This window comes from Ranitomeya variabilis, chromosome 2 (genome assembly GCF_051348905.1).
Source record: "Ranitomeya variabilis isolate aRanVar5 chromosome 2, aRanVar5.hap1, whole genome shotgun sequence".
NCBI classification, from domain to species: Eukaryota; Metazoa; Chordata; class Amphibia; order Anura; family Dendrobatidae; genus Ranitomeya; species Ranitomeya variabilis.
The window spans coordinates 353,654,583-353,678,388 of record NC_135233.1 but is presented as its reverse complement, the minus strand read 5'-3'; the positions used below and the strand labels follow the sequence as shown (position 1 = coordinate 353,678,388).

At 43.5% G+C, this 23,806-nt stretch overlaps 1 protein-coding gene across 1 annotated transcript in view; it reads left to right on the top strand.

The window, feature by feature from the left end:
* The first annotated feature begins 14,188 nt into the window (after positions 1-14,188).
* Positions 14,189-23,806, top strand: part of LOC143805875 (cytochrome P450 2G1-like) — a 58,321-nt gene continuing 48,703 nt past the window's right edge. Inside the window, exon 1 of the mRNA XM_077285614.1 lies at positions 14,189-14,391. Within this exon, the coding sequence (XP_077141729.1) occupies positions 14,209-14,391 (183 nt within the window). The 5' untranslated portion in view covers positions 14,189-14,208. The remainder of the gene's footprint in view (positions 14,392-23,806) is intronic.

The following is a 23,806-nucleotide window of genomic DNA, read 5'->3' as shown; positions in this document are numbered from 1 at the left end:
TACACATCTGAATACAGAGGTGCACCCACAATCAATATATAATTAGTTATTATGTAGCCCACCATTCCAAATATAAATTATATTCCACCACTGTGCACCCAGTAACTATAAATAGCCACTTTCCCCATTTAATGCATAAATTAATTAGCACCTGTACTCTTTTCTCCAATTCATTACCAGTCACTTCATCCTCAATGCCCCCACTATGTACCTCCCGCTCTAACCCTAACCCCGACTCATTATATTTACATGCCCCTCCGGCCCCAATTCATTCTCATGTCTTTCTCTCTAACCCTCTATTCATTATCAATTGCTCTACCCCACATTCAATACATCATTAACTCCCCACCCTTAAAATTCATTATTTGTTCTCCCCATAGATCATTATTTGCTCTCCCCACCTCCACCTTCAATTCATCATTTGCTCTCCCCACCTTCAAATAAATTGCTGTCCCCCATTCTCTCCCCTACTTCATCATTTGCAGTCCCCCCACTTTAATTTGGAGTCCCCTTACTTCATCCATTGCAGTCCCCTATCATCCCCTCATTTCATCTGCAGTGCCCCTTCATCATTTGCAGCCCCCTATCCCCCTTCCATTTCATCATGTGCAGTCCCCCTTCAGACACACTTCATCATATGCAGTCCCCTTCCCTCCTCTTCATCATGTGCAGTCCCCCTTACTCCCACTACTTCATCATGTACAATCCCCATTACTCCCCCCACTTCATCATGTGCAATCCCCCTTACTCTCCCCACTTCATGTGCAGCCCCACAAACTCCCACTTCATGTGCAACCCCACTCCCCCTTCATCATGTGCAGTACCTCTTACCCCCACTTCATGTGCAGCCCCACAAACTCCCACTTCATGTGCAGCCCCACTCCCCCTTCATCATGTGCAGTACATCTTACCCCCACTTCATGTGCAGCCCCACTCCCTTTCATCATGGGCAGTCCCCCTTCCCCTACACATCATCATATTCAGTCCCACTTACCTCCCCTACTTCATCATGTGCAGTCCCCCTCACCCCCAATTCATCATGTGCAGTCCCCCTTACCCCCACTTTATCATGTGCAGCCCCACTCCCCCACTTCATCATGTGCAATCCCCCTTACCCCATGTCATCATGTGCAGTTCTCTTACCCCCACTTCATGTGCAGCCCCACTCCATCATGTACAGCCCCACTCCCCCCACTTCATCATGTGCAGCCCCACTTACCCCCACTTCATCATGTGCAGTGTCCTTTAACCACCAAACTCCATCATGTGTAGTCCCTCTTACAGCTCCCACACCCCCACTTCATCACTTGCAGTTACGCTCACCCACTGAATTCATTTTATAAAGAAAACAAAAAAGTTTTTATACTTACCTCACAGTCGCTCCCCAGCAGTGCCTCTATGCTTCCAGCATCCGGTACACACGGCGCGTGCTTGATGATGTCATTGCGCATGCCTGACACCTGACCTGGAAGTACAGAGAACATGGAAGGAGCAGGAGCTCCGCAGCCGTCAAAGTTAGACGGTCATACACTGCTCCCGGCCCTGGTGCAGACGTGTGCGCTGATAGACTGTGATGCGGCTGTGTCTGCTGCCGGCCACATCACAGTACAGCGGACACTGCCACGCACAATTTGCTGTGCGGCTAGCCCTGTACAGCTGGTGGTGGAGCAGCCCGCCCCTGCTTGCACCACCACCATCCGGCCCAGCCCGCCCCTGCTTGCACTGAGAAGAGACTTCCGTCAGGCCACTCTGCCATAGAGGCCCGAATGGTGGAGGGCTGCAGTGACAGTTGACTTTGTGGAACTTTCTCCCATCTCCCTACTGCATCTGTGGAGCTCAGCCACAGTGATCTTGGGGTTCTTCTTTCCCTCTCTCTCCAAGGCTATTCTCCCACGACTGCTCAGTTTGGCTGGACAACAAGGTCTAGGAAGACTTCTGGTGGTCCCAAACTTCTTCCATTTAAGGATTATGGAGGCCACAGTGCTCTTAGGAACCTTGAGTACTGCAGAAATGCTTTTGCAGCCTTGGCCAGATGTGTACCTTACCACAATGATGAAAAAGAAAAGGGAAGATGAAGGAGTTCAACAAGAGATGCCAATGAAGAGTAAGTGTGCTACCTGTACAGTTACTTGCAGATACTTGCTTCTGTATACATGAATAACCATTTATATCTATAGTTAAAGGGAACCTGTCACCCCCCCAAAATCGAAGGGGAGCTAAGCCCACCAGCATCAGAGACTGTAGATAAGCCCCTGATGCCCCTGGACTTAGCTCACCTTCAATTTTGGGGGTGACAGGTTCCCTTTAACCCTAGAACGCATACCCATAGAAATCTACACATTCACGCACCTGGGGCCTTTTAGGCCTGTTTACAATTATCATGGAATAACTCAAATAAAAATACTTTTCAAAGTTTATTGCAAAGTAAGGATGCATTCCCACTAGCGCAGGAGTCCGCCAGGACGGGATTCCGTAATGGATCTGACCTCCTGGTGACCCCAGCTAAGGCTGGCGGACGCATACCTGGGGCCTCGCAGGCCTGCCAGGTTACTTGTTTTCTATTTTCTGCAAAATTACTTTAGTTAGAATTGTGAAACTCTAGGTATTCCTTAGGTATATAGTTGTTAGTAATTTCCAGTTGTTCATATATTTTTATGTTATAGGCATTTCGGTATAACAAGCTTTTTTTGGGACTACCCCATATTCACGCACCTGGGGCCTTTTAGGCCTGCGTGCAAATAACACGGAATAACTCAAATAAAAATTATTTTCAAAATTTATTTTACAATTGCAAGGTAAGGATGCATTCCAACTAGCGCTGGGGTCCGCCAGGAGGGGATCCGTAATGGATCTGACCTCCTGGTGACCTGGAATCCATTCCGGCAGCCTTAGCTGGAGTTACCAGGAGGTCAGATCCATTATGGATCCCCTTCTGGCGAACCCCAGTGCTACTGGGAACACAGCCTAAGATGTGTATATTTCAAAACATAATTATGTGCATAAAACAACAAAAAAGTAAGTAAACGGGCACGCCAAATATAGGCATTCTATATGCAATTTTTTTATGAAAACATTTTTTGGTTGTAGCAAACTTGGTGCAGGAATATTTATTTGTAACTTTACATATTCCCCCGACAATTCTCGCATATTATTTTTTCGGCTGAATGTTCCTTGCATACATTTTGTCCGCAAGTAGAACAGAAACGCTCCGATTTTCTTTCCTTCTTTGCTGGACAAATATAGCAGCGCTTTCTTTTTTTTTCTCTTTGCTCTGGATGTTCCAGAAAGCGTATTCCACATCGGATCATTGCCTCCGTAATTTGCCTTGATAACATATCATGCTGCTTCTCTCCATCATAGTAGGCATCATAAGTTCATAACAAAGTTCTGTCAAAAATAGACGTCTCTTGTCTTTCCTGTTGGCATGGAATTCTGGATTAGTTTGACAATAAACAATGTAGCTATTGAGGGCTGACATATCAAGGATATTGGAAAAAAAGGGAATGCAGAATCCACACTCTTCCCAGCAATAGCAGAGTCATAAAAGTTCTTCCTCAGCAACAATACAGACAAAAAGACTGAGTATCACATGTAAACCTAGTACAGGCCTAAAAGACCCCAGGTGCGTGAATATGAGGTAGTCCCAAAAAAAGGTTGTTATACCGAAATGTCTGTAACATAAAAATATATGAATAACTTGAAATTACTAACAACTATATACCTGAGAATTACCTAGATTTTCAAAATTCTAACTAAAGTACTTTTGCAGAAAATAGAAAACAAGTAACCTGGCAGGCCTGCGAGGCCCCAAGTATGCGTTCTAGGGTTAAACTTCCATTATGTGGTAGCAAAATAAGCAGCTTTAATTGATCTGTTCACAGAAGAAAAAAATCACCAGCAATCATCATCACTGAAATACAAACTGACTTTCTGATTGTTAGCAGTGTGAGAAAGCATAATCAATGAACTGTATCTCAGCTTTTCAATTATAATTGATCAGGGAGGCACTGTGGGAACATCATAATGTATAGAAAATACACTGTGGGGTTTGTGTGGGAAGAGTACTGTGAGGACATCATAATATGTGAGAGGAGAACTATGGGGGCATTATAATGTGTGGGAAGGGCACTATTGGGGCATCATAATGTATGGGAAGCACATTATGGGGGAATCATAATGTGTGGAAGGGGCACATTGTAGGCATCATAATGTGTGGGAGGTCACTATGGGGGCATCATAAGGAGTGGGAGGGGCACTATCTATGGGGAATCATAATGTGTGGGAGGGAGGCTATGGGGCTATGAGGTCATCATAATGTGTGGAGGGACATAATGGGAACTTTATAATGTTTAGGAGCTTCAAAATCTGTGGGAAGGGTACTATGCGAGGCATCATAATATGTGGGAAAAGACACTATGGGGTCATCATAATGTGTGGAGATGCATAATGGGGACATTATAATGTATGGGAGGAACACTATAGAGTCATCATAATGTGTGGAGGGGCATAATGAAGGCATCATAATGAATGGGAGGAGCATTATGGGGGCATCATAATATGTGGAGGAGCATTGTAGGGGTGTCATGATGCAAGGGGGACAAGAGGTACCAAACTGTGTGGGAACATAGTTCTCTGTCATCCTCTTATACTGTACAATCATATAGTGCTTCCTTTTGATAATCAGAGAACACTTTAAGTTGTAATTATTTACAGGTTAATGTATTTATATAACTAGTGGAAGCTTCATATTTCTACTGATTACTTTACAACAGAGCTCTCCTCTATAACCACAGAATGTGCTGCCAACATGAAGCAATGACCACTGCAGATGGGAAGGGATTTAGCGTGTCAGGATCACATTCACAGACTTTATTCTTCTTTTACAAACAAATGCATTTCGCTGTAAATAACAGAACGGATAATGTGTTTTAAAGAAAGGAATTATATGGAAACTTAATCCTTAAGTAATAACAAGCAAGCCAAACTAACGTGTATGGTTCACTTGAAAGGTCACTGTTCCAATCTCGCGGATAATTTTAATATGGTAAAGCCCAATGTGTCAAATGTGGCACCATACGGCTCTATTACCACATGATCACAATATGGGCACGCTATAGCGCTATAGATATCCCAGGCATTACAGTATACCCTACTGTATGGGCAATGCAGCATAAACTAAAGGACAAATTAATTAAACACTTTACACCAAAAGCGTCTGCATAACAGTTGTAAGTTTTTCCATAACACAATGTTGTTCGAAATGTTATGATTTTCAGCCTTTTTATACCAGCTCCTCCTCCTCCATTAAAGTAAGTGGGAACTGGTTTAACGTTGTGGCCACAACAGATGTTAAACAATTTGTACATTTTTATGCCAAATTTCTAAACGTTTTACAATTTTTAGTACTTACAGTAGTGTTCAAAATAATAATAGTCCAATATGACTAACTAGATTCATCGCTGTTTTTGGTGTAAATTATTTTACCACATGGCAAACAATTTACCAGTTAGTGCAGTAGATTCTAAGAAAATCACCAGACTCCATTCATGATCTGCATGTTTTTGAGTCTGTGTATTAGAATAATTAATTGAAAGGGGGAGTGTTCAAAATAATGTGGAGTGTGGAGTTCAATTAGTGATGTCAATCATTGTGTGAAGAAACCGGTGTTAATCAGCCTCACTCTGGGATTCTGGGAGGCTTCTTACAGCCTCATTGCGGGGTCATTCCTTGTCGCTTATACTTTGACCCTTGGCCGAGTGTGTGTGACCCTGTTGTGCCTGTGCTTTGTGCCTGTGCTGCTTTATGCTTGTCTGATTCTGACCTAGCTCTGTCACCGTTTAGAGTTCCGCCTGTCCCTCCTTTACTGCACTGCCTTCTCCGTCTATGACTTCTTGCCTACGTTTTAACTATTCTCTGCTCGCCCCTCCTGTACCGCGCTGCCCTCTCCATGTATGACCCCTGTTTGTCCGACCTGTGTTCCCCTATCCTCTTCTCCAGGGTCCCTGTAGCATCCTACATCATTTCCAGCAGCAGGATGCTAAGCCCTGCCCCCTGTGGTCACATGATCGCAGGTCCTTCTGCTTTCTGCTATCCTCAGCTTCATCTCTAGTGTTGAGCGATACCGTCGTCTGATACTTGAAAGTATCGGTATCGGATAGTATCGGCCGATACCCGAAAAGTATCGGATATCGCCGATACCGATACCCGATACCAATACAAGTCAATGGGACACCAAGTATCGGAAGGTATCCTGATGGTTCCCAGGGTCTGAAGGAGAGGAAACTCTCCTTCAGGCCCTGGGATCCATATTAATGTGTAAAATAAAGAATTAAAATAAAAAATATTGATATACTCACCTCTCCGGAGGCCCCTGGACATCACCGCTGGTAACCGGCAGCCTTCTTTGCTTAAAATGAGCGCGTTTAGGGCCTTCCATGACGTCACGGCTTCTGACCGCCACGCAACCAATCACAAGCCGTGATGTCATTTTCAGGTCCTAAATTCCTAGAATGAGGAGTTTAGGGCCTGAGAATGACGTCACGGCTTGTGATTGGTCGCGTGGCGGTCACATGAGCGGCACGCGACCAATCAGAAGCCGTGACGTCATGGAAGGCCCTAAACGCGCTTATTTTAAGCAAAGAAGGCTGCCGGTTACCAGCGGTGATGTCCAGGGGCCTCCGGAGAGGTGAGTATATCAATATTTTTTATTTTAATTCTTTATTTTACACAGTAATATGGATCCGATACCGATTCCCGATACCACAAAAGTATCGGATCTTGGTATCGGAATTCCGATACCGCAAGTATCGGCCAATACCCGATACTTGCGGTATCGGAATGCTCAACACTATTCACCTCTCACCACGCTGCTCAGGTCCCGTCTGCCTGAGCTTTCCCCGCAGCATCTGACCCTGGCCTCTCCCATAGTGTGGCTGAGTCACCCTGCTCAGCCGTGGCAGTTTGCTGGTGCTGACAGGATCCTGATAGTTCCAGACTACAAACATAGTCTGCGTAGTTTTATACAGCAGTGAGACTTAATTTTATTTTCTCCCAATTTTTTCCTAATTTACAATCAGCACATTAAAGGGATTTTCCAAAATTTATTAAAATTGCCCCCAGCTTCTAAATTAAATAGCATCTCGTCTTAGTCACATGTCAGCACAGGCTACAGGCTGGATAAACACAACTGTGTCTTAACTGACAGAGGAGCTCTATCGCAAGCACATGTAACGGAGCTGCCAGAGAAGTGACAGAAGAAGAAATAAAGCTTCTCCTTGGTTGATTGAGCACAGAGGACTGTGTGCTCCTTTGTGCTCAGTCAGCTGTGGAGATTTATTTCTTCTCATGTCACACACTTCTCTAGCAGCTTTTGTATGTGTGCTTACGATATTGGTCATCTGTCAGTTTAGACACAAGTCTTGGGAGCTGTGTTTCTTCACACTGCTGTGTGTCCTGACACATAACTAGAATGGGTTGCTGTTTGAATTGTGTAACAGGGATATTTTATTACATTGTTAGAATACCCCTTTATCCAGGATTTGTGGCAGGAGGATGACTAAAAGACTGCTGGATCAGAGAATAGAGGTTTTGTGTTTAGTTTATTAACATGGAAATATAGATCTGCATATAAGCAGTAGAATGAAACCTGTAAAGTTGCTTTGTTTCCAAGTCATTTGTGCTGGGTAAAAATAATGATAAAGTAAAAGGTTGTAAAACCGTACATATTGTAGCTATATGAGGCCAGCAAAGTGGGACCCAGTGGGTCACTAATGTCACTAATGGCATAGAGGTAAAAGTCTAGAGTTTTCTAATCTTTGTTGCGCCATTGTGCACTCAGGAGTCAGGATGCTTGAATGTCCTCCCTGGGTTCCTGTTATCAATGGCCTAAGAAAAGCAAAGCACCTTCACCAATTTTCTAAGTAATTATAGTTCTAAAGGTGCTATTGACATGAAATTCTCACAAGATGTTAGAAATAATCCATCCAATCCTCACAGGCCAAGAAATCAAACCATAGATGTCCATAAATTAAGTTATGTGTAATAATGAAAAATGACACAGGGAAAAGTATTCAACACAAAAAGAAAAAGCGGTCCAAAAAGCCATGAAAAGTCATGACACCAACTGAAATCTATCAATAATCAGAAAGAAATCCTGCCACTTAATGAAAAATAATATCAGCTGGTTTAACTGATGGCCTATAAAAAGGTGTCACATTACCAAGGTGCCAAACAAGAAACATCTCATGATGCTTATAAGTGAGCTGCCTCAAAACCTTCACAATTTTAATTTGGAAAACATACTTATGGCATTGCCTACAGAAGAACTTCTTAACTACTAAAGGGTCCAGTGGCTCTGATGGGACCATAATCCAGAAGTGGAAAGAACTTAATTTCACCATAAACCAGCCAAGACCACGTGGTCCCCGCAAGCCTTCAGACAGAGGAGGAAAAAGAATGATGATATCAGTTGTCCAAGATCCAAGAACCACATATGAAGTACTACAGAAAAACCTGGAATCAGTAGGTACAATTGTTTCAAAGAAAACAATAAGTAATGCACTCAACCTCTATGATCTGTATGCATGCTTACGACGAAAGTCTCCATTTCTGAACAAAAAGCATATTCAAGCTTTAAAGTTTGCTTAACAACATTTAGACAAGACTGTGAAATACTGAGAAGATATAAACTGGTCAGATGAGACCAAAATTGAACTGTTTGGATGTCATAACACACACCATGTTTGGAGGCCAAAAGGCACTGCATATCAGCTCAAAAACAGCAAACTCACAGTGAAGCTTTGAGGTGGGAACACTATTGCGTAGGGCAATTTTTCAGCATACGACACTGCAAAATTCTTTAACGAAACGATGAATGGACAAATGTACCGAGACAGTCTTGACAAAAAATTGCTGCCATCTACCAAAATGATGAAGATGAAATAAGGGTGGATATTTCATCAAGCTAGTGATTCCAAACACACAGCCAACGAATCTTTCAATTGGTTTCTGTGAGAGAAAAAAAAAGCTGCTACAGTGGCCAAGGCAATCACTGGATCCGAATCCAATAGAAACTTTATGGAAGGAACTGAAGCTCAGAGTTCATAGAAGGAGCACACTGAACCTTCAGGATTAGTGTTGAGCATTCCGATACCGCAAGTATCGGGTATCGGCCGATATTTGCGGTATCGGCATTCCGATACCGAGATCCGATACTTTAGTGATATCGGGAATCGGTATCGGGATCGATATTAATGTGTAAAATAAAGAATTAAAATAAAAAATAGGGATATACTCACCCTCTGACGCGCCCTGGTTGTAACCGCCAGCCTCCGTTCATAAGAATGAGCGCTTGAAAGTCCTCAGATGACGTCGCGGCCTGTGATTGGTCGCGGAGCGGTCACGTGACCGCAATGCGACCAATCACAAGCCGTGACGTCATCTAAGGTCTTTCAAGCGCTTGAAAGACCTTAGATGACGTCGCGGCCTGTGATTGGTCGCGGAGCGGTCACGTGAGTATATCAATATTTTTTATTTTTATTCTTTATTTTACACATTAATATGGATCCCAGGGCCTGAAGGAGAGTTTCCTCTCCTTCAGACCCAGGGAACCATCAGGATACCTTCCGATACTTGGTGTCCCATTGACTTGTATTGGTATCGGGTATCGGTATCGGCGATATCCGATACTTTTCGGGTATCGGCCGATACTATCCGATACCGATACTTTCAAGTATCGGACGGTATCGCTCAACACTATTCAGGATGTGAAGAGTGTGTGGTACAATGGGCCAAAATCTCACCTAAGCAATTAGTGAGACTAGTTTCTCGACACAGGAGGCTGTCATCACCGACAAAGGTTTTTGTACAAAGTATTACATACATTTCAGTAAGCAGGTTCAATACTTTTACTCCTGTCATTTCTCATGGACATCTATTGTTTGATTTTTTCGCCTGAGAGGATTGGATCAGACTATTAAATAAATATAAATAAATAAATATATATATATATATATATATATTTGTTGATTAGTTAACTCTATAAGCACTATCCAGTGCATTCATTGTTTATTAATTAACTCTATAAAATAAATTCTCTAACGCATAACATGATCCATGTTACAAGTGATTGTCACAAGTAATCTGTAAATGGGATTATCTTTTGCTAGACCTTTGAAACTCATTTTTCATGAGAACTTTGGAAGTTCCTCTGATACTTTGGCGGACCAGTATGATAATGTAAAAAGTAGTAAATGTGTTTTTTGACCCTGTAGAGTGAAATTTTTGATAGACAAAGTAGCAAAGACCACTGTATAGGGTAAGTAAGGATTTTGATAAGCAGATGTTGATATTTTCTTTTCCAGAAACCCAATGAACGTGACAGTGAGGAAAAAATGGTTTAGCAGCATGTTGAAATTAAATGCTCTTATTACTAATTTACAGATTTTGGATCATTTTAGGATTGAATTTGGTGGTCAGTTTTTGTGCTTCATTACCTTAGATAAGCAGTATGACACAATGGCCAAAGAATTGATCACATATGTTAGTGACAATACCATACATCACCCATTTGCACAAATAGTCCATTTAGTTTCAGATTTTTCATGCTTTTAATAAAATAGTTTAAACAACCCTCAAATCATTGGACTACATAGTTGAAATTGTATGCTAATGAGTTGAAAGTGCAATGGAGGGCCTGCAGTTAAAGCTCTAATGCTTCTCTGCCTTTTGCCCGCCCACTGCCTGCCTCCTGCCTCTGACTGACAGATGACTCATGTCTCAGGGAACTGTCCGTCAGAGACAGGGGTCAGGCAGCGTGGATTTCTGTAAAACAGCTAAATGGATTTCTACAACACAGGTAATTATTTACTAAGCATTAAGGAACTTCTACATACAGTACATGCCATTAGTTTGCGGTATAAAATCCTGATGATAGGTTCTCTTTAAAGGGAACCTGTTACCCCCAAAACCGAAGGTGAGCTAAGCCCACCGGCATCAGGGGCTTATCTACAGCCTTCTGTAATGCTGTAGATAAGCTCCCGATGTAACCTGAAAGATGAGAAAAAGAGGTTAGATTATACTCACCTGGGCAGGCCGTCCGATCCGATGGGCGTCGCAGTCCGGTCCGGGGCCTCCCATCTTCATAGGATGAAGTCCTCTTCTTGTCTTCACACTGCAGCTCCAGTGCAGGCGTACTTTGTCTGCCCTGTTGAGGGCAAAGCAAAGTACTGCAGTGCGCAGGCCCCGGGCCTCTCTGACCTTTCCCAGCGCCTGCACACTGCAGTACTTTGCCCTGCCCTCAACAGGGCAGCCAAAGTGCGCCTGCACTGGAGCCGCAGCATGAAGACAAGAAGAGGACGTCTTCATAAGAAGATGGGAGACCCCGGACCGGACCTGAGACGCCCATCGGAATGGACCACAGTGGGACCGCCCCTGGGTGAGTATAATCTAACCTCTTTTTCTCATCTTTCAGGATACATCAGGGGCTTATCTACAGCATTACAGAATGCTGTAGATAAGCCCCTGATGCTGGTGGGCTTAGCTCACCTTCGATTTTGAGGGTGACAGGTTCCCTTTAAGTGGAACACAACCGAGAAAAGTTTTCACACAAAAAATAGCTGCACATCCATAATATCAATAATAATAATAATAATAATAGTAATCATAAAGAAAAATAGAGGATAATTTATTAAAAACAACTTAATACACAAACAATTAAAAACAATTAAAATCTACCAAAAGGCAGGAGGCTTTGACTTCTTTTTGAGTAGAGTGCAGTTTTTAAGAAATTTTTAAGAAATTTGTGTATAGAGAGCGCGCCTGCTGTAACTGCACCTTCAACATTGACTGAGAGCCGGCACTAATGATGTGTGAGCTGTCAGTCAGTGCCAGGGCGCGGCTACAGCCACCACTCTGTATGTACAGATCTGTGTCTGAACTGTGCCGGTGCCTCCCTTATGACTGGAAGCCAAATGCTGCCCCGGGGGGATAAAGTTCAATTCCTCCTGGCAGTGGGGCTCTCAGTTGGCACAATGCTAGAATGCTATCATCCTGCAAATTAACTCCATATCTGCAGGTTAATAGCATTATTTTACATGATAATGATACATTTGATGCAAATTACACCAGCACAACTTCTTTTTCAAGCATGGTAATACCCCCTATATAATAAGACTGTGAAATGTGACAAGCCAGTGACTTTATATGCCTGTTATAAAAATGCAACATAAATGTATTTATTCCACGCCTTTTTTTTTTAGACAGATATGACCTGTCTAAATTATTTGAGTTTTGGAAATGTTTTCATATCAATGCATTCATAAATATTTTGTACTTCACACCTCCTTTTCTTGGGATTTTAAGCTTTGTTGTATAGTAGTGTTCACAATAATAGCAGTTGGCTCAAAATCATGAGTTAATCTCAAAATTGTTATACTAGTTTTTATTTCCAGCATTGGGAACGTTGCACACTGTTTTCTAATTCAAAACATGAAGAGAAATGTATATAATTTTTAACTACTTTATAGAAAATAACAAAAAAATTAACATTGGGCCGTTCTAAAAAATAGCTGTGTCTGGATTTGTCGTTACAAACTCACAATATGTAGCATTTTTTGAGAACTTAGCATTCCTGTGAAACACTAACCTAATATTTAGTTGTTACCCACAGTTTTTTAGAACTGCTTCACATCTATGTTGCATAGAGTCAACCAGCTTCTGGCTCCTGTCACCTGTTATTCCAGCCCAAGATACTTTGACCACATCTTACAATTTTTTGGCATTTCTTGGTTTTGCCTCAGAAATGGCATTTTTAATGTCAACCCACAAGTTTTCTATTGGATTAAGGTCCAGGGATTGGGGCAGTCATTTCATAACCTCAATTTTCTTTGACTGGAACCAAGATTTTGCTAATTTATTGGAGTGTTTAGGGTCGTTGTCTTGTTGAAACTGCCTTTTTAAGGGGATATTCTCTTCAGCATAAGGCAACATGACCTCTTCAAGTATTTTAATATAGGCAAACCGGTCCATGATCCCTGGTATGCGGTTAATAGGTCTGGCACCATAGTAAGTGAAACATGCCAATATCATGATGCCTGCACCACCATGTTTCACTGTGTGCAGACTGTACTGTGGCTTGACTGCAGAGATTTGGGGTCATCTGATGAACTTGGATCCAAAAAGAACAATTTTACTTTAATAAATCCACAAACTATTTCTCCATTTCTCTTTAGGCCAGTTGATGTGTTCTTTGGCAAATTGTATCCTCTTCAGTACATGTCTTTTTTTAGCAGTGGGACTTTGTGGGGACTTCTTTCTAAGAGATTAACATCACAAAGGCATCTTCTAGCTGTCACAGTCCTCACAGGTAACTTGAGACTGTCTTTGATCATCCTTGAGCTTATCATTGGCTGAGCCCTTGCCATTCTGGCTATTCTTCCATCCATTCGAATGGTAGTCTTCCATTTTCTTCCACGTCTGTTTGGTTTGGCTTTCCATTTTAAAGCATTGGAGATCATTTTAGCTGAACAGCCTATGATTGTCTGCACTTCTTTATAGGTTTAACCCTCTCACATCAACTTTTTATTCAAAGTGCAATGTTCTTCTGAGCAATGTCTCAAACGACTCATATTTCTCAGGCTTTCAAGGAGAAATGCATTTACAACATGTCCTGGCTTCACCCTTAAATAAGGGCAGCCTGTCCACATTAACCTCTGAACCATCTAATCCCACAAACTAAGCAGATCATGGCAGCTACAGTGGACACTTAAATCTTCATAGGAGCCTTAAGCCTATATGCAAAATAACAATTTAGAGTACTATATCTCTAAAATAAGAAAAAGAAAATGAACCCAGTTCTAACATTTTAATATAGAAATAATGATTTTTAAAAATAATATAAATGGTTATAAAAAATGTACTTTTCAACTATGAAAATGCCACCAGACTTCCAGAAACAGGTTAATTAAGTTCTCCTTAATCCTTGCACTTATAATGCAATGAGTCACGCTCCTACCACATGTTTCTCTGTTATGGAAGTGTCATTGGATCCTACACAAATGGCTGAGTTCACCTATCAGAGCAATAAGTATGAAGGTGGCTGTTAGGTAACCTGGTATCAAGTCTGTCAAATACAACCCTCTTGAGGGACCAGTTCTATAAATAGTGATGATACACCTAATATTACAAGTAATTCTGGAGAGCATTGTCAAAATGGACTTCTTTGGTGTAACAACTCTGTTACTAATAGCTTGTGTGATATTCCTTCTTCTAAGCATCATGCAAGCCAAGAAAGCAAGGGGTAAAGGTAAATTGCCACCAGGGCCAACACCATTGCCCATCCTGGGAAATATTCTTCAAATCAATGGTAAAGAAGTATTTAAGTCACTGAATGAGGTAAGTTTAAATAATTCCAGGCCATGTATCAACAATGATCTGGGTAAGAAATATGTTATAAAATAGAAAGTTAAAGAATTTTTGTAGATGTATAGATTGACAGAAAAAAGGGGCGCTCTTGTGAAAGATGACTTAAAATTAAAGTTAATGACAACTGAAGTTACTTGCTAGTGATGTGATTGGGTCAAAAGCTTCATAGGACACATTGAGGCTTCTGTCTGTTTGCAAAAAAAGAATGGGAAGTGGGGTAATATAGAGGGTGCAATTGCTGTATTCACATCATGGTCTCGGGTGGCTTAAATAGTTTCCTTGCCTTATTACGAGGCCAAGAGAATAAATCCCTACAATGGAAATTGGCATAGAGAAACAGATAAGAGGAATTGTAATCAAATTAAAAGATTATTCCCAACTCTTAACACTATCAATTAACCACAAGGTATGTGATAAGTTAACTAATGGAACTGTAGGGCTCAACCATTCGGACGTCAACTTATACCAAGAACAAGGCTCTGAAATGCCTCACTGGAGCAATCTTATAGAGAATAGATGTCAGACAGCGGTAATTCAACATTCGTCCACTATACATAGTTACATATAGTTACATAGTTATTAAGGTTGAAGGAAGACTTTAAGTCCATCTAGTTCAACCCATAGCCTAACATGCCCTAACATGTTGATCCAGGGGAAGGCAAAAAAAACCCATGTGGTAAGAGTAAGCTCCATCATGGGGAAAAAAATTCCTTCCCGACTCCACATACGGCAATCAGACTAGTTCCCTGGATCAACGCCTTATCAAGGAATCTAATATATATACCCTGTAATATTATACTTTTCCAGAAAGGTATCCAGTCCCCTCTTAAATTGAAGCAATGAGTCACTCATTACAACATCATACGGCAGAGAGTTCCATAGTCTCACTGCTCTTACAGTAAAGAATCCGCGTCTGTTATTATGCTTAAACCTTTTTTCCTCCAGACGTAGAGGATGCCCCCTTGTCCCTGTCAGCGGTCTATGATTAAAAAGATCAGCAGAAAGGTCTTTGTACTGTCCCCTCATATATTTATACATTAACATAAGATCACCCCTTAGTCTTCGTTTTTCCAAACTAAATAGCCCCAAGTGTAATAACCTATCTTGGTATTGCAGACCCCCCAGTCCTCTAATAACCTTGGTTGCTCTTCTCTGCACCCGCTCCAGTTCAGCTATGTCTTTCTTATACACCGGAGACCAGAACTGTGCACAGTATTCTAAGTGTGGTCGCACTAGTGACTTGTATAGAGGTAAAATTATGTTCTCCTCATGAGCATCTATGCCTCTTTTAATGCATCCCATTATTTTATTTGCCTTTGTAGCAGCTGCCTGACACTGGCCACTGAATATGAGTTTGTCATCCACCCATACACCCAGGTCTTTTTCATTGACGGTTTTGCCCAGAGTTTTAGAATTAAGCACATAGTTATACATCTTATTACTTCTACCCAAGTGCATGACCTTACATTTATCCCCATTAAAGCTCATTTGCCATTTATCAGCCCAAGCTTCTAGTTTACATAAATCAGCCTGTAATATAAAATTGTCCTCCCCTGTATTGATTACCCTGCAGAGTTTAGTGTCATCTGAAAATATTGAAATTCTACTCTGAATGCCCCCTACAAGGTCATTAATAAATATGTTAAAAAGAAGAGGGCCCAATACTGACCCCTGTGGCACCCCACTACTAACCGTGACCCAGTCCGAGTGTGCTCCATTAATAACCACCCTTTGTTTCCTATCCCTGAGCCAACTCTCAACCCACTTGCACATATTTTCCCCTATCCCCATTATTCTCATTTTATGTATCAACCTTTTGTGTGGCACTGTATCAAAAGCTTTTGAAAAGTCCATATACACTACATCTACTGGGTTCCCTTGGTCCAGACCGGAACTTACCTCTTCATAGAAGCTGATCAAATTAGTCTGACATGATCGGTCCCTAGTAAACCCGTGCTGATACTGGGTCATGAGGTTATTCCTCTTCAGATACTCCAGTATAGCATCCCTTAGAATGCCCTCCAGGATTTTACCCACAGTAGAGGTTAAACTTACTGGCCTATAATTTCCGAGTTCAGTTTTTGTCCCCTTTTTGAATATTGGCACCACATTTGCTATACGCCAGTCCTGTGGTACAGACCCTGTTATTATGGACTCTTTAAAGATTAAAAATAATGGTCTATCAATGACTGTACTTAATTCCTGCAGTACTCGGGGGTGTATCCCATCCGGGCCCGGAGATTTGTCAATTTTTGTGATTTTTAGACGCCGCCGTACTTCCTGCTGGGTTAAGCAGGTAACATTAAATTGGGGATTATTATCACTAGTCATATTGGCTGCCATGGGATTTTCTTTTGTAAATACTGATGAAAAAAAGTCATTTAGCATATTGGCTTTTTCCTCATCCTCATCCACCATTTCACCCAGACTATTTTTAAGGGGGCCAACACTATCATTTTTTAGTTTCTTACTATTTATGTAGTTAAAGAATATTTTGGGGTTATTTTTGCTCTCTCTAGCAATGAGTCTCTCTGTCTCAATCTTTGCTGCCTTGATTTGCTTTTTACATAATTTATAAATTTTTTTGTATTTAGTTAATGCCTCCTCACTACCTACTTCCTTTAATTCTCTAAATGCTTTCTTTTTGTCACTTATTGCGCCCCTTACAGCTTTATTTAGCCATATTGGTTTCCTCCTATTTCTAGTATGTTTATTCCCATACGGTATATACTGTGCACAGGTCCTATCCAGGATGCTAATAAATGTCTCCCATTTTCTTTGTGTATTTTTATGCCTCAGGATATCGTCCCAGTTAATTGCACCAAGATCCTCTCTCATCCGTTGGAAATTTGCCCTCCTGAAGTTTAGTGTCCTTGTCACCCCTCTACTACACATCTTATTAAAGGAGACCTGAAAACTTATTATTTCGTGATCACTATTCCCCAAGTAACCCCCAACCCTTATATTTGATATGCGGTCTGGCCTGTTGGTTAATATTAGGTCTAGCAGTGCCCCCCTTCTTGTTGGGTCCTGAACCAGTTGTGAAAGGTAATTGTCTCTCATAGTTGTCAAAAACCGATTACCTTTACTGGAACTGCAGGTTTCTGTTCCCCAATCTATTTCAGGGTAGTTGAAGTCCCCCATAATAATGACTTCTCCTTGAGTCGCAGCTTCATCTATTTGCTTTACGAGGATATTCTCCATTGCTTCCATTATTTTTGGAGATTTATAACAAACCCCTATCAGTAATTTATTATTTTTTCCCCCTCCCCTTATCTCCACCCACAGGGACTCTACATTTTCATTAGATTCACCTATATTATCACGCAGGATGGGTTTTAAGGTTGATTTTACATACAGACACACCCCACCCCCTCGCTTATCTGTACGGTCATTTCTGAACAGACTATAGCCCTGCAAGTTAACAGCCCAGTCATGGCTCTCATCCAGCCATGTTTCAGATATCCCCACCATGTCATAATTATGTTCCAACAACATTAGTTCTAATTCGTCCATTTTGTTGGCGAGGCTTCTGGCATTAGTATACATGCACTTTATGTTCCTCTCTGTACCTCTATTCTTTCTTAAATTACTAACTGTTCTAACCCCACCCCCCATGCCACCGCCACCCCCAGCTTCCATATTTGTGCCCAGGTCTCTATCTGCACTATCTTCCCCTCCTATAAAATGAATACCCTCCCCCCCAATCCCTAGTTTAAACACTCCTCCAACCTTCTAACCATTTTCTCCCCCAGCACAGCTGCACCTTCCCCATTGAGGTGCAGCCCATCCCTAGCGTAGAGCCTGTAGCCAACTGAGAAGTCGGCCCAGTTCTGCAGGAACCCAAACCCCTCCTTCCTACACCAATTCTTGAGCCACTTATTAACCTCCCTAATCTCCCGTTGCCTCTCTGGCGTGGCACGTGGTACAGGCAATATTTCAGAAAATATCACGTTGGAGGTCCTTGCTTTCAGCTTGCAGCCTAATTCCCTGAAATCATCTTTAAGGACCTTCCACCTACCTCTAACTTTGTCATTTGTGCCAATGTGCACCATGACCGCTGGGTCCTCACCAGCCCCTCCCAGTAATCTGTCCACCCGATCAGTGATGTGTCAGACTCGAGCGCCAGGTAGGCAGCACACCGTTCGACGATCCCTGTCTTTGTGACAGATTGCCCTATCTGTTCCCCTAATAATTGAGTCCCCCACTACCAGCACCTGTCTGGCCTGCCCTGCTCTCCTATTTCCTTCCTTACTGGAGCAGTCACTCCTCCGGCTTTCAGAGGACATGCCTGGCTGCAGCAGTGCTACCCCTGTACTGGCACCCCCCTCATCTGCCAACTTAGCAAACTTATTGGGGTGTGCCAGATCAGGACTAGCCTCCCTGGCACTCTTCCCTCTACCCCGCTTCCTAACTGTCACCCAGCTAACTGCCTCACTGTCCTGCAGCTCCATCCTACCATCCCCCTCCTCATCTATCCCATTGAGCGTCTGCTCTGTGAGCAGAAGACTCCTCTCCATATTGTCTATGGATCTCAGTGTTGCCAGCTGCACATTTAGATCCAGTATCTGGTTTTCCAAATGCACAACGTTCTCACATCTCGCACAGCAGTATGCACCCTCGACCGGCTGATCAAGGACTGCATACATGTGGCAAGATGTGCACTGGATGGCATTAACAATTGTGGAGCACATTTCCTAATGGGGATTGCACCAGACAGAAATGTTAAATAAAAAAAAAAAAAAATACAAAGTATTAATTAACACTTGGAACAGCAATTCCTCCTTTGGAAACTCCCTGATTCCAAAGTCACTGAGTCACAAGTCACACTTACCGCCGTTCACACTTACACTCAGGTCACACTCAGCTCGCTCACACTCGCTATGCTGAAGATTTAAAGATTTTTTTATTTTTTTTTTCCTCTATTTCCCTTCAACAACAAGCCTCCTTGCTGTTCAAATGCACTTCCAAATACGCTCAGTGGCGCCGGCTAGACTTTATCCAGGTTGTCCGGGGTTAATCTAGCTTGTAATCAGGTGGCAGGCTGGGTCACGCCTGTGGCCTTTAGATAGTCATTCTGGACTTTGGGTTCCGTGGATGCCACCTCCAGTCTTGGCGGATGGCAATTTGAAGTTTGAAGTCTCCAAGGTAGTTGACTCTCGTATAGTGCGCCGCACATTACAGTACCTGGTACACTGGTGTGGTTATGGGCCGGAGGAGAGGTCTTGGGTACCAGCTTCGGACATACATGCGGATCGGCTGGTCAGTATGTTTCACCGCTGCCATCTGGACAAGCTGGGTCCTATAAGTCGTGAGGGCCCTGGGGTCCCTCGTAGAAGGCGGGGTACTGTCATGTCGGATGCTATTCACACTAGGGCGTCTGACAGACAGTGGTAATTCCACATTCATCCACTATACGCTCAGTGGCGCCGGCTAGACTTTATCCAGGTTGTCCAGGGTTAATCTAGCTAGTAATCAGGTTGGAGGCTGGGTCACCCCCGTGGCCTTTAAATAGTCATTCTGGACTTTGGGCGTCGCCGATTATAGCTTGTGTCTTGTGCCTGGTGATCTCGGTCTGGAGTGGTGGTCTAGGAGAAGAAATATCATATCTGGTGGTGTATTATCCTTTGTCATCTTTCTCCTTCCTATATTTGTATTTGTTTTGCCCTGTGCACAGTATAGTGTTTTCCTGTGTGTCTGCAGCGTGGTGCGTTTTTAGTTTTCCCTGTCTGTGCTTTCTGTAGGGGTTGGAGTGTGGTCTAATCACTGGGTGGCGGGTGGAGGTTTCAGCATAGGACTGAAACAGGAGTCAGGGTCAGGCCTGGCGGCCCAGACAAGCACACCATCAGTGTAAATTCTGGGAGAGGGACAGACAGGGTTTTCCCTTGTCTGAGGGATATCACAGGGGCCCGGGTAATCAGCTGTAGTCTACCCAGTACCCGCATGACATTATAATCGGCCTAAATTAATTTTGGATGCCATGGATCCCATGACTTCCATAACCCGCCAGTTGGAGGCGCTGTCCTTACAGGTCACTGAGTTGAAGGGGGCAGTTCAGCAACAGGGTCTTGTAGTATCTAATGTGCAAGCTGAAACTGCAAGTAGAGTTGCAGAGCCAAAGATTCCTTTACCTGAGAGGTTTGCTGGGGAACGCAGTAAATTTGTTGTTTTTCGTGAAGCTTGCAAATTATATTTTCGTATGCGCCCGGTTTCCTCACATAATGAGGCTCAGCGTGTGGGCCTGGTATTGTCATTACTGAACGGAGACCCCCAAGCATAGGCATTTTCATTACCATCTGATTCAGCTGCATTTAACTCAGTGGAGATTTTTTTTTCTGCTCTTGGGCTCATATATGATGAACCTGACAGATTGGCTCTAGCAGAATCTAAAATATGCGCTCTCCGCCAGGGGAAGCGAATGGCGGAGGATTACTGTTCTAAATTTCGCCCCTGGGCGGTGGACACACAATGGAATGACCCGGCACTGCGGAGTCAGTTTGTACATGGGGTTTCGAGAAGGGTTAAACAAGCCCTCCTGATGTATGAGACTCCTGCTTCTCTAGAGTCTGCCATGAGTCTTGTTGTCCGCAGTGATCGCCGTTTGCGTCAGGGGGTGCAAGAGATGCTGCTTATGGGGGAGGGCGTAGGTGCATGTGAGGTTGCTGCAGGTGAGCCCACGGAGCCTATGCAAACCGCAGGGGTGTCACATCAGGAAGCAGGGAGCCTGTTTTTGCTGTGGTAAAAAAGGGCATTATGTTAATGCTTGTCCTATGTTTTCAAAGAAAAGCGCAACGGCAGAAAAATACTAAGCTCAGAGGGAGTGGAGGAGGCCAATCTGAGCTTATGCATATCCTCCATGGTGGTCTCTCAATGTATGCTTCCTGCCAGAGTTATGGTCGCTGGCAGAGAGCTGCCAATCACTGTTTTTGTGGATAGTGGGTCGGCCACTAATCTCATTGATGAGGAGTTTGCGCGCATGGCCGGGTTCACGGTCGAAAAACTGCCTCATCCTATCCGGGTGGTCACCATCAATGCTACTCCACTCCCACAGGGGGAGATTACTGAGCTTGTGGCTGAGGTTAAACTCTACATTGGGGTCCTTCATTCTGAGCAAGTTACATGTAGGGTGCTCAGTAATCTTCCTGCACAAATGGTTCTGGGTTTTCCATGGTTGTCTATGCACAACCCGGTGATTGACTGGAAAACTCAGGACATAATTCAGTGGAGCGGATTCTGCCAGGAGAATTGCCTGGCCACATGTGTGTCCGCTGTGACTCCTAGCATTCCTGAGTCACTGCTGGATTTCGCAGATGTGTTCTCTGAGAAGGGTTGCTCAGAATTGCCACCACATCGACCCTATGACTGTACTATTAGGTTTAAACCAGGGGCCAAGTTGCCAAAAGCTAGGATGTTTAACATCTCTGGTCCTGAGAGGCAGGCTTTAAAAGACTACATTGCTGAGAGTTTGAGCAAAGGGCACATCAGGCCTTCGTCCTCACCGGTGGCAGCGGGGTTCTTCTTCGTTAAGAAGGAAGATGGCGGACTACGCCCGTGTCTGGATTTCAGGGAGTTAAACCAGATTACGGTTCGTGATCCATACCCTATGCCACTGATACCTGATTTGTTCAACCAGGTGGCTGGTGCTAAGTGGTTTTCCAAGCTTGACCTCAGGGTGGCGTACAACCTCATAAGAGTCCGTCAAGGTGATGAGTGGAAGACGGCTTTTAATACTCCTGAGGGTCATTTTGAAAATTTGGTGATGCCATTTGGGTTGACAAACGCGCCTTCTGTATTTCAACATTTCATAAATGATGTGTTCTCGCATGTACTGGGGAAATTCGTTATTGTGTACCTAGATGACATTCTAATTTATTCATGCGACCGTGATACTCATTTAGAGCATGTGAGGCAGATGTTACAGCTACTCAGAGAAAATAAGCTCTATGCAAAACTGGAGAAATTTGTTTTTTCGGTTCAGGAGTTGTCTTTCTTGGGTTATATTGTGTCTGCTTCAGGGTTTAAAATGGATGCCGCTAAGGTGCAAGCGGTGCTGCTTTGGGAACGGCCTGATAACCTAAAAGCACTCCAGCGGTTCCTTAGATTCTCTAATTATTATAGAAAATGTATCAAAGATTTTTTTACCATTGCTAAACCGCTTACTGACATGACGAAAAAGGGTACCAATTTCTCCGCCTGGCCTGAGGCTGCTGTGCGTGCATTCGAATTTCTGAAGAACAGTTTTGCTTCGGCCCCCATTCTGGTGCAACCGGACGTATCAAAACCGTTTACCGTGGAAGTCGATGCAACTGAGGTTGGAGTGGGGGCGGTGCTGTCACAAGGCTCATCTTTGGGTGAGTTGCGTCCATGCGCCTACTTTTCCAAGAAGCTGTCACCCGCCGAACGTAACTACGATATCGGCAACAGGGAGTTGTTGGCTATCAAATTGGCTTTTGAGGAATGGCGACACTTCTTGGAGGGGTCGGTCCACCAGGTTACAGTTATCACCGACCATAAAAATCTGCTTTATTTATAGTCAGCCAAGCGTCTGTCCCCCAGGGAGGCTCGCTGGGCATTGTTTTTCACACGATTCAACTTTTTTGTTACGTACCGACCGGGGTCTAAGAACACTAAGGCAGATGCTTTATCCAGGTGTTTTCTGGGGGGAGAACCTCGGGAAGATCCAGTACCCAACCTCCAAAAGGGTGTAGTGGTCTCGGCTCTCACGACAGAGGTTGAGGCTGAGATTGCCGAGGCTCAGGAGGAAGTACCTCCAGAGCTTCCCATTAACAAATCATTTGTACTGCTCCATCTTCGCCTAAAGGTGTTGGGTGAGCATCATGATGCTGTTCTTGCTGGCCATCCAGGGGTTAGGGGTACCTTGGAGTTGGTGTCGCGTCGGTTTTGGTGGCCCAAAATCCGACAGGACGTGGTCTCGTACGTATCAGCATGTACCACGTGTGCTAGGGCTAAGACGCCTCGCTCCCGTCCTGCTGGCTCATTACATCCTCTAGGAGATCTCCATGGATTTTATTACAGACCTACCCTCCTCAGCTGGGAACACGGTCATCTTGGTGGTTGTTGATCGGTTCTCAAAGATGTCGCACTTTGTGTCTTTGCCTTCGTTGCCTAATGTGAAGACTCTGGCTCAGGTTTTTGTGCAGGAGGTGGTCAGACTTCACGGGGTCTCGTCTGACATAGTGTCGGATAGGGGTACTCAGTTTGTGGCAAAGTTTTGGAAAGCATTTTGCTCACGGCTGGGGATCAAGTTGTCGCATTCTTCGGCGTTTCATCCTCAGTCAAATGGTCAGACCGAGCGTATGAACCAGAATTTGGAGCAGTACTTACGCTGCTTTGTTTCTGACAACCAGGAGGAGTGGTCGACGTT